This window comes from Olea europaea, unplaced genomic scaffold, assembly GCF_002742605.1.
Source record: "Olea europaea var. sylvestris unplaced genomic scaffold, O_europaea_v1 scaffold1349, whole genome shotgun sequence".
In the NCBI taxonomy this organism is placed as follows: domain Eukaryota; kingdom Viridiplantae; phylum Streptophyta; class Magnoliopsida; order Lamiales; family Oleaceae; genus Olea; species Olea europaea.
In genome coordinates this window covers 57,615-69,616 of record NW_019230984.1, presented here as the reverse complement: position 1 = coordinate 69,616, position 12,002 = coordinate 57,615, and the positions used below count along the sequence as shown (strand labels likewise).

At 33.4% G+C, this 12,002-nt stretch overlaps 1 protein-coding gene across 2 annotated transcripts; it reads right to left on the bottom strand.

Moving 5' to 3' along the window:
• Nucleotides 1-5,721: 5,721 nt before the first annotated feature.
• On the bottom strand, nucleotides 5,722-9,046 carry LOC111375206 (protein indeterminate-domain 12-like). Of its 2 annotated transcripts, none has more exons than XM_022998005.1 (4): nucleotides 8,905-9,046; nucleotides 8,375-8,611; nucleotides 7,664-8,063; nucleotides 5,722-6,971 (listed from the first exon to the last, which is right to left on the bottom strand). In XM_022998005.1, exons 2-4 carry the CDS (start codon nucleotides 8,562-8,564, stop codon nucleotides 6,017-6,019), a joined length of 1,545 nt encoding a protein of 514 aa, XP_022853773.1. In that variant the 5' UTR covers nucleotides 8,565-8,611; nucleotides 8,905-9,046; the 3' UTR covers nucleotides 5,722-6,016. The 2 variants fall into 2 exon arrangements, with proteins under 2 accessions (XP_022853773.1, XP_022853774.1); XM_022998006.1 differs by lacking the exon at nucleotides 8,905-9,046 and adding an exon at nucleotides 8,741-8,881.
• Nucleotides 9,047-12,002: the final 2,956 nt, after the last annotated feature.

Sequence of the window (12,002 nt, the reverse complement as noted above, 5' to 3'; positions counted from 1 at the left end):
AATATATAGAATTAAAAAATCCCTATATGGCCTTAAACAAGCTCCTAAACAATGGTACGAAAAATTTGATACAGTTTTGACATCAAGTGGTTATGTGATAAATGAAGCATATAAATGCATATATAGAAAATTTGAAAATAATTGTAGTATGATAATTTGCTTATATGTTGATGATATGCTGATTATGGGAACTAGTTTAGATGTGGTTGATAAAACTAAACAGTTTTTGAACAAGCACTTCGAAATAAAATATTTGGGTGTTGCTGATGTTATAGGAATCAAAATAGTAAAAGATTTTGAAGGAATTATTTTGACTCAATCACATTATGTAGAAAATGTGCTCAAGAAGTTTAACCAATACAACTATATTCCTACTAAAATATCTTATGATGCAAGCCGTCATTTGAGAAAACATTCAGGTCCTAGTGTTTTCGCTTTAGAATATGCTAGAGTAATCGGTAGTCTCATGTATCTCATGATCTGTACAAGATCTGATATAGCATATGTTATCGATAGATTTAGCAGGTATATGAGTAATTCTAACAGTGAACATTAGGATGCTTTCATTTGAGTCTTGAGGTATTTGAGATACACTCTAGACTGTGAAATACATTATACCAAATTTCTTGCTGTACTTGAGGGATATTGTGATGCTAATTGGATTTTCGATACCAATGAAAGTAAATCTACAAGTAGATATGTATTTACATTAGCAAGCTGTGCTATATCATGAAAATCTACAAGACAAACCTCCATTGCTAGATCTACTATGGAATCTGAGTTCATAACTTTAGATAAGGCAAGTAAGGAGGTTGAATGGTTAAGGAATTTTCTTATGGATGTTCCTTTGTGGTCTAAACCATTTTCAACTATTTCTGTTTATTGTGATACTCAAGCAGCTATTTCAAGAGCTCAAAATTCATCCTACAATGAAAAGTCTAGACATATTCGTCGGAAACACAATACTCTGCGTCAGCTGCTTAAGGATGGGGTTATAACTATTGACTATGTAAAGTCAAATGATAATATTGCTGATCCATTAACCAAATGATTGGCTAGAGAGCTAGTTCGACAAACATCGAGAGGGATGGGGCTAAAGCCTATTACATACTAGATCACCTATAACGGAAATCCAACCTTACGATTGGAGATCCCATGGTCAAGGTTCAATGGGACAACACAGTTATTGGAGTGGTGTGTGGGAATACTACATTGAATTTATTCCAAAGCCCTCCCTATAAAGCGTAGTACCAAATGTGTTGATTAGAAGATGAGCTAATGCTCTTAATGCTTACTATAGCTGATATTCAGTGAGATGTTTAGATATAGTGCACCTTTGATAGAAGCACCTATTTGAGTGTGAAAGTGGGGCCGCTTCCTATGAGAATTGAGAATAATTCTCTAGAGCACTTAAAGAAATTGGAAAAGTTCATGGCCAAAAATGAACACAACTGTGAGAACTCAATGATTGCTGTAAAAGTCATGTGTGTGTTCTATTGTTCAATTTGCAACTATAATTGTAGAGTTCAAGACATAGTTCATTCTACAGTTAGCAAGCTCGATAGAATATATAAAGCTAAGATTCAAGTTGATAGACATCTAAGCCTGCATGATTTCTACCGTACTCCAGAGTAATATTTTCATTTACCTTATTTCTTTTATCTGAGGGATTGTTATAAATTTATACAATAAATATAAAATGTGAAAGAATTAATCAGTTTAGATGAAATGCCCAAGTGGTGGAAAATGTGGCATTTGTGTAGGACATCTGGGGTTCGAGTCACTCCCCACGCACTTTTAAAATTTCTTTGATTGGGCTCTTGGGCTTCATTGACTAAAATAAATATTTTTTTATTTATTTTCGAAATTATTTGATAGGTCAAACTAGTCAGTATTTTGTGATCGTTTTTTAACAACTCACTACTCACAAAGTCATTAAAATTCTGCATAATTCTCTAATCATAGAGGAGACAGTTACACCCAGTTTGCCTATATAAACTCACGTCTCGTTTTGGAAAAAACACACATAAAAGGAAGCAGAAAACCATCTTAAACGAAATCTTATTTCTCATATTTTGATTTTTTTTCATATATTTTGAAGTACACTTGAGGGTTCTGAAAACCATTCGTGATTACTGCACAAATGGTTTATGATCATTGTATCCAAGAAATGATTATTCATGGAGGTCGCAGCAGTTATCGACAGACAATTTCACTTTAGGATATTGTGCTGTCACGAGACTCAATCGGATGATAAGTTTTATTTCTACATTTTACTGTTCTGCACGTTGCTGCAATTGATTATTTTCCAATAGGGGAACCATGACATCTGGCATGTCCGAAACACTACTCAACCACCACCTTAGCCACTGGACACCACCACCACCACCATACTGCCCTCCATCCTGCTGTCACAACACACCAACCTACTTGTCCAAATCACACCAAATTTAACAGCAATTGGCTGCCAAAACCTTCAATTCGCAAACATTAAAGTCGGGGGCACCATGAAATTTGGCGACATTCACGATGTGGCCTACCACCAAAAAGTTTCCCTCATCAAGGCAACCTATAACAACCTCTAATGGATGTGTTGCACCTTTCCTATTGTGATTGTTGGGACTAAATTTGGAGGCAATTGATTAACAATTGGATCAATTAAATGGTTACCTATTGTCATCTGAATGATTATTTGATTTTCCCCGAAAGAATTTGTGGATTGGACTATGTGGGAGCCATCAATTGAATGGGCGAGAATCACCCCTTTCCGTGCGTGACTTGTACGTGCAAACCCATAAAATTCATCTAGTATTTGCCCTTTGTTTTTGTTTGATGAATTCTCTCCATGGAGTTTTGTGGGTATCGCCGAAAAAGGTTGTGCAGGCACTTCTTGTATTTTTGACTTGCCGATTTTGGTGGCTAGTTGTTGAGTGCTATGTGTAGAGGAAGTGGGGCCACCCGGAGGTATGAAGGTCTGGCTGCTTGGGTGGTGGTTGTCGGCGTTTGTTGGGTGGCGACGAGGATGGGTGGGGATGTCAACGAATGGAGTTGAATCGGCTCGTGAGTCCAAATTCTAGGCTCGGGCAAAATATTCGAGCTTTTTTCGGGCCCAAGCCAGGTCGAGCAAAAACTTGGCAAAAAAATTAGGCTCGTATTTTACCCGAGCCGAGCCCGAGCAAAAACTCAGCAAAAAAAATTAGGTTCGACTCGAGCTTTTAATTTTTTTTAAATATATGCTGAGCCACACGGGTCAGCTCGAGTTTTGCTCAACACCTAAAAATGGGGCTCGCTCGGTTCTCCCGAGCTTCGAGCCGGGAGGGCTCGAGCTTTTTCGAGCCGAGCCATAGACGACCCGAGCCGATGAGTCCGATTGCCATTCTAGGGTTGGTGAATGGTGATGGTGGAAGAATATTTTCTTGAATTTTGATTTCCTAATTATTTATTTGGGATTTATTTGTATTTTTTTAAAAATAAAAAAATAAAAAATTGGAAGTATAGTTACAATTTGTTCTTTGTTTTTCTTTTCTTTCTTTTTGTTTTATTTAAATAGGAAGGTAATCTCGTTATTTCACAAATTTTAATTGAGAAAATTGATAAAAATGATGATTTTTACAATAAAAGGTGGAAATAGAAGTGAAAATGTGAAAAAAAAAAAAAAGATTGTTAAGTATTGTACTATAATATTGAAAGGTTTCGTGTTAATTACTATTTTATAAAACGTACCAGTTAAGGCACATGACAAATTGTTTTGATAACGTATCCAATTAATCCATCCATACTTGAAATTTTTGTCCATTTGAACCATTTTATAAAACTTATCAATTAAGCCACGTGACAAATTGGTTTGATGACGTGTCCGATTAGTCCATCCACGTGCAAAATGGCAATACAAAATATTATCAGCGTGGTTTGGCTGCTCAATTTGATTTTTATATTCAGGACATCAAACCATTTTGTAATTAATTGGGTAGGACGACTGACACGTTTTTAAAGTTTGGAGATGGATCAAATTACAAATGGGAAAGCGCTACGGAGCCCATTTATGAAATTAACCTGTGTGGGAATATATTGTGCCTTTCTTCGGGTTTTCTCAGTTATTAATGAATTCATTTTTCTACTTGTCAAAGTCACGCATTAATTTAAATTACACATTCTTAACTATTACGCATCTATTATTTACATTTCTTCAAAAAGTTACTAATAATTTTGAACGAACAGATCTTATGAACGGAAAATGATTTCCAATTCAATAAAAATACAATTTTTTTCAATATGATTGTTGTCGATTTTATATCTCATAAATGTATGAAACGTAACAAGGAATATAGTAGACCAATTAGTTCGAATATCATTCCTACAAGGACTACTATCTAACCGTTGATTATATTATTCGTAACTTCAATTTGTTTTAAAACAAATATAAGCAATTTATCTTATTTTTGTGATTAAAATAATAAAATATGACTTGACGGTTTAAGTATTAGGATTCACGAGTTCACCATATTTATCCCCTTTATTCAATTGCTAAATTTTGTAACAATTGATTATGTTTTATTCTGTTGGATTCTTCTAACATATTTAATTTATGTTTCTCGAGTTCAAATTAATTATATTTAACTAAATCAATTCCATATCTTCATGTAAATTCAGACACACATTAGTTAAATACGTTAAATTTCTAAGAATTCATGTAACAATCGCATTAACTGAAAAATTTACATCTACACTTTTATATTAGTTCTCAATTTTTACTACATTGTTTAAAAAAATAATCTGCTTCTCCACATAACTATTGCTTACAAAATTAATGGATTAGTGGCTAATTAATCCAAGCATTAAGATTGAAAGTAAAAATAATATTCACAATATCAATTAAAGATTTTATATTTTTTTTATTATAACTAAGGTTCAAAACTAAGTTACAGTCATTCATACTAACTAAATACAAGAAAGAATTAAAGTACATTTCCGAATTTTGAAGGGAAAAAAAAGATGAAGATCTTACAACAAGATTCTGCCTTATTCTTGTAAAATTTTAAAACCTTAACTTCTTGATTTTTCTCTCCTTTGAGCTTGTACAATATATGTACAATGTATCCTCCACAAGCCTTGACTTAAATATATGTATATAATGAAATTCACAAGCCTCATTTTAATTGGTGAACTAAAGTATGTATTTATAGAACAAGATTTAGGTGAAATCCTTATTCAAATTGAATTCCATCAAAGAGTTTGAGAAGAAAAAGGAAACAAATCCCCTTTCTAATTGAACTCATTTTTCATGTAATTTTGTCCTTCATCTTCTAATATTGTAATTAAGTCATCTTCATTCTAAAATCATTAATAATTGACCCGATGCAAGTGTCGGAGTTCGTAGTTTAGTCCCAAATTTTTAAAATTTTGAATTTAACTATTGAAACTTATGAAATTTTATCAAATGCTTCATTAACTTTCAAATGTGATCTCTTCAATCCGCATAATATTCAATTGCTTCAAATTATCTCCAATTAAGCTCCAAATAGCCTCTTTTCACATAATTTATCCAAGTTGGAAGTTTTTCTACAATTAACGTAATTTACATAAAATTAAGTAAATATTTGCTCAATTTACATATAAATAAATAAGAATAGAAGTTCAAATAAGCAGGGACAAATTCAGGATTGGATCTAAGACCGGACTACAAAATTTCAAATCGGGCTATTAAACGGGAATCTCAGCAAGTAAGCACATAAAATACACTTATCAATAATCGTGCAATTAATGTTCTCTTCTAATTATTACATACTAGGAGAGTCAGGACGAAGAGTACATTATAATCATGAAATCGAACGCTAAATAGTTTTAAATGGAGGCAGAATTCAATTCTTAGTACTAATACAGCAATTAGGATGGTGCTTAGCTCCCCCCAGTAGATAGATTGAAGCCTCCTTGTCCGCCTAGAGGGACTTTCTATCGTAACCGTTGCTCCTTGTACAGGTTGAAAAGAGTGACAAACTAATTTTTCTCATTTGGATTGCTAACTTTGCCAGGGTGGTTGATTTTGATGAGTCTGTTGATCGTATGAGGAAGAACCCATCGGATCAAAACCAGCCATGTTGAGAAAATCTCTATGAGGGAATGCTCTAAGACCTAAGAAATCTCTCGTCAATCCATCATTACCCGCACCTCCACCTCCACTTCCGCCAGCAGCGGTGGCTTCTTTGCTTGCAATATTCAAATGTGAAGTCCCTCGTTTTGAGTTCAACATTCTGTTGAAAGTTTCCTCAAAGGCTGATGATCCTTCGAACCCACTATTTGGAGGCAAAGAAGTCAATATACTCATATTATGAAGCATAGAAGAATTGGCTCCCACAGTTGCACCTACAAGTTGTTCCATGCAACCTGAGGTGACATTGACAAAACCTGTTCCTATCTCTTCACGAGAAGAGGACAAACCCAGTCCAGCACCAGCTGTAGATGAGGCCAATGATGTAGCACTGTATCCTGGTGCACCCATGTGAGCCAGGTGGGCCCTAAAAATTCCATCTGATTGAGCAGTATATGTCTTGCTGTTGCTGCTGCTCATTGTAACCCCAATTTGTGCTGCCTTTTGCAGCAATGCAGTTGCAGACATGTGATGAGAAGGATTGAAACCAGAAGAAAATGAGGGATTTTTAGGGTTTGTGTTTTCTTGATGGAGAATTGACTGTTCTAACCTTGATGATGAGGAAGTAAATAATTCACTAGGTGATGGACCTGGTGCACCTAGACCAGATTCCACTGTCATCCATGGAGGTATTTCTGTTCTTGAACTGAAAATTTGTTGTTCTTGTTTGAGTGAAAATTGTTGAAGGCCATGTAGGTGGGGTGGGAGGGGTGTAGATGAAGTGCCTTGTTGGGAAGACAAAAGTGGGTTCAGTTGTGTCATTGATCTTGCACTTTCTTCTGCCAAAGCATCACAAAAAGCTCTGTGGGTGATGAAACTGTCCCTCCTGTGAAGAAATACCAACAAATAAACACAAGAAAGCAAAAAGAACAAACTATCAAAAAATGCATGAATAGTCAAAATAGTGCTCTCTCTCCTGTAAACCCTTTAATGTTTTTTGTTTCTTTTTTTTTTCCCCATCATTTTGTATTATATCCATTGAAGTGTCCTAGACAGTACAAACGAGTAAGGTTATTGTCAATGCTACAAATTTCTTTTTGCAGAGAAGTTGCTATAAAGTATAACTTTAGATCCATCCTTTTTCACCCTCTATCCCAAGAAAAAGGGAAAAGGAAAGAACAATGAATATCAACTGGAAATATCATTCAATAATATTTGATTTTTACAAATATTTGAAATAATATATAACGGTGTTTAAACAAGTACGGTGTTTTCAATATTTTGCCCCCATTATCTTTCATTTTTTATCTTTTATTTTCAACCACACAATCTTTCATAAAATAATATTACACGTAAATCGAAAATTTTTTATTTTTTTTTAACCACACATTTTTCAAAAAATACTATTTCAAAAATTAAATTTTGAAAAAAAAATGGAAGCCAAACGGGACTTAGTCAAACTGTGTACCGTGAATAAAGAATTAATGTAATGGTGATGGACCAACTGATGGATTAATAGTGATAATAATAAAGAAATAAATCTCGGTTTTTAAAATCTGATTAAAACCAAGTTCTTACCTCGAAAAGAGTGTTCCACAATCACATCTATACTCTCTGGTACCACAAATTTTCGAATGAGCTTTCCAATCGGACTGAACAGCGTAACGTTTCGAGCATTTTTCACACTTCCATTTCTTCTCACCATGTTTTCTGCTGAAGTGTTTCTTTATCCCAGTGAGGTCCCCCAGTGCCCTTGAAGGATCATGGTGCACACAGCTTGGTTCTGGACATACATAAACCTTCTTCTTTACTACCTCTTTGTTGTTTCTTTGCTTTAGTTTCCATGGTAAATTATGCCCTCTTCTGTGTAATTGAAGATTCTGATCTCTCTGAAATCCCTTGTTGCAGATCTCACATATAAATCTATTTGTTGCCAGAAGACTTCTTGGAGATAAAGCTACCACCTCTGCCTCCGGGTCTGAAGGCCAAGAGAAAATCTTTAATTAATTTAAATAAAAATCAAGAAACTACCAAACTAGACAAATCAGTGGATGTCATATAGAAAACATTTGGATTTCGACCCCAATACGAATACTTTTGAAGCATCTCATCTAAAATTAAAGAGGAGACATTTATTTTGTTCTAATTAGTCTTCAACAAGCCGTCCTCACATGCAGTGCCATATTCTTTTTATTAGAGATGTGTTGACCATTTTCATAAATGGATGCGTCATGCTTTTTGAAAGAGTCTATATTTAAACTGAATCTTCAATATTTATATTGTACTTACCTGGATTGCCGGGAAGATTTCTTTTCTTCCTAGCAGGAGGTTGTGTCGGATTATCAGATGAAATTGCAAAGGACTGTTGAGGGTAGGCAGCAGTGGCAATTTCAGTTCTGTTGCTTGAAGATATGCTAGCTTCATTTGATGCAGATGTTAAATTTGACATACTGTCATCAACCAACATACCCTGTAACATTCTCTCTCTATTTCTTGATTTCTTGTGTTCTTAAATTTCAGGGTTTTCTGTTACAAAACAAGAATATATATGTATACAAGATTGATTGATGAGCCATAGATCTGCAGCTTTTCATAAACACAGAAACCCTAATTTGTAAAAGGCTTATAAAAAGTGAAGCTTATGAAAACTATTACAGAAAGGTCAAATTCGGCTTTCTTGATAATCTTCACTTTTCTCCCAAGCACACGAAACAATAAACAAACAGAAAAAGGGATTAAAATTTTTTCAAAAAAGAAAAAAAAAAGAATAAATTTTTCATGCAACAAGCCTTTACCCTATATACAGACGAAAACATTACCTGCTGGTAGCTGCTAACACCTAGAGGATTCTACAGAAGCCACACAAATTAAGAGAGAGAGAAAGAGAAAGATGGAGAGGAGAGAGTGAAAGAGAGATTTGGATGAGAAGGTATCCTTCTCTTTACTTCACCTCCCCATCAACAAACCATAGGCTAAGCCACCGAGCCTCCTCTGACGTTACACTTTTGTCTTTTCTTTTGTTTTCTTGTAGCCACTAGGCGTTCAATAATTGTTATTTATTTATCAATATCTAGTGTATATATGCATAAATTAGTATTTTCTTTCCTGTTTTTGTTACTTGTTCTGGTTAGAGGGAATAGTAGTACTTCGTTAAAAAAGAATAACTTCTGAATTTCTCACCACTTCCAATTCCTTATAAAAGACAGACATAAAGGAACATATTAAGTAAAATTAAGTAAAAATATAGGAGAAATTAATTTATTAGTTTTTAATCCGCCCATAGAGATTTTGAATGTAAGATGTATATATGTTTTATATAACTAGGAGTGTGAAAATGGAAAGATTAGTAATTATTGTTAAAAAGTGAATTCCACTTCAATCCACGTACACCTTTATAATTATAATGAAGATATTGTACACATTTTTTTAATTATAATGATGATATTGACGAGACTTGTATTCCTGATACTAGTTTTGTCTAGGTTGGCTTACTCCAAAAAGGATTACGACGATGGTTACGATGAAGCAACAACGTATGTAATTTGATAGATGACAATTCTAAGTGTGAAGATGGCTGCAAACAATGGACTGACGATCCCCCCCCCCCCCCCCCCGCCCCCCCCCCCATTAAAAAGGGAAAATTCTTGTTGTACATAAAAATTTGTATATAATGGTGTCCCCCCCCCCCCCCCCGGCCCCCCTTTTTCTGGTTGGAGGTTAAGTCCTTGTTTGATTTAGCTAAAAAAATTCAATTCAAATCAAAATCAACAATTAATTCTAACCACACATTTGATGGTATATCCATAACTTTTCAATCATATATTTAACTTTTTTTTAATCAAAACTACTAAAAGTTGATTTTTAGCTTAAATCAAATCGAGTCAAGTTGTAAGTTGTCCTCCTATGTACTTCATCTGTGTGAAGGTTCGATAAAAACAGACCAACTAACAAAATGATTGTTAGAAGTAGTAGAACTTGTTAGCGATAGTTTGTTTGTGTTATCCATCGTTATGCCACAAGATACTTCGCATTTATATTTTTGAATTTATTTGAGGTTAGGTAATTTTATGCTATGTCATCTTGTTTTGATTTTAATTAAATTGTGAGTGCAAAATTCCTATATTTGAGGTTTTCATTTACAAAAGAAGATGCATGTACTCCTCCCACATGATTGTTTACATCCTGGCAGACATGCACTCACGGGCAGCCGTTGTTTTATTCTTTCTGTTCGGTGATGATTTTTTGAACATTGAAATCATTTTATTTATATTTAAATATATGAAGAATTGCGTCACAGTTTTAAATTTATTTATTTATTTTTGTGCAGATTTTACTAAAACTTTTAATTTTTCCTACACACAATCTTAAATATTTGAATAGTCGCAGCAAAAGGACAAACGGATGGAATTTGACTATTAGTTGATCGGAATAGTGATCTTTGACATATTTTGACTAAATGTATTTATTCAGTCAACAGTAGTGAATCAATACACTACTTTAAATCAGATAATTATATATTCTTCTACTAACATAATATATAGATAAATATATTTATCTGTGAATATATGGAGATTGTTGAAAGCGAATGGGTGCTAATCGATGATGATAGTGAATTTAACTAAATCGCTAAAAAGATGTTTGATTCTACTTTCACATTTTGTTTTTTTAACTTTAAATAGGCATTTTTCTAATGTATAATTTTTGTAGTTGAATAATTATTTTTAATATATACTTAAACTTTGATCCTCACAGTACTTTCTCTATTCTTGTTCACTTGAACGTCCTATGTATAAAAAGAAATGATTTTCAAGGTGGCTTAGAATATAGAATATATAGGAAGAATAAAGTACTCCGAGCCAAAAAAAAAAAAAAAAAAAAAAAAACGACTTGATTTGATAAAATTAGCTTAATTTCCAACTCTTGCTTCTAAAAATATCTCGCTTAGAATCACTGCATTATATTCCTAAGATATGCGTGTTAAATCATATCTTGACTGTGTCAAGATTTAACTCGTCCATTCATTTAGGTCATGCCTAACCTAGGTGTAAGCACTCTATACGTGTCGACTACTATTAAAAGAAAACAAGAAACTCTATCATTTTCTATATCCTTAGAATTTCGTACTTTGAATTTGAATATTCTCTAAACTCATGTAAATTCTCCTACAATTTCATTTATTTTTTTAATACCGTATTTAAAATTACATTTATTTTTTTTTCTTTTTTTTGCGGTTAGATACTCCAAGAAGCATTGTTGGCTTGAGCATCTTGCAAATGAGTAGTTAAATCCATTTAAATTGTGTACTCAGATTTATGGAGGTGTAGTCTTTTTCAGTGATAACCCTTTAAAAGAAGTGATGATCCTCTAAAAAGGAATCAAGGAAAACAGTTTTGTAGCAGCACAATATAACTGTCCATAGGAAAAGTGTCCCTGCTCGATCAATCTCAATTCAAAAAAGTGTCCCTGCTCGATCCATCTCAATTCAATCTTTTTGTGAGAATGTCATAATTAAACTTAAAATTTGCAGATTTATTTTTTGTACTTTCAATTGGCATCGGCGAAGATTGTCGTATCTAGTAGATTGTGACAAGGTTTGCAAGGGAAACACGTTCAAATATTTTGTCGACTTTTTTAACCTTAAGTTATGCTCGTAATGCGACTTATGTCTGCATGCATACCGTAAAAATATATATAATTAAATATCTCACTCGTATTTATAACCATGTATATTCATTTCAAAAAATCGGGAACAAGTATATTTAACTATTTATAAGACTTCTTTTAAAAGAAAATATTTTTATATAGAGTAAAAAACTAAAAATGCAATTACTTGGCTGACTTAAAAGATTACTTATATGTTTTAAAATAAAGTTGAAATTTTGAGATAAATCTGATGTAAAGTGAAATTTAATTTTAA

Excerpts from the sequence above, each read along its gene's own strand:
- LOC111375206 (XM_022998005.1), bottom strand. The coding sequence starts at position 8,564 with ATGTTACAGGGTATGTTGGTTGATGACAGTATGTCAAATTTAACATCT. Across the intron at positions 8,064-8,374 it reads AAATCTTCCCGGCAATCCAG|ACCCGGAGGCAGAGGTGGTA; the intron begins GTAAGTACAATA and ends CTTGGCCTTCAG. Across the intron at positions 6,972-7,663 it reads TGTGGAACACTCTTTTCGAG|GAGGGACAGTTTCATCACCC; the intron begins GTAAGAACTTGG and ends ATTTCTTCACAG.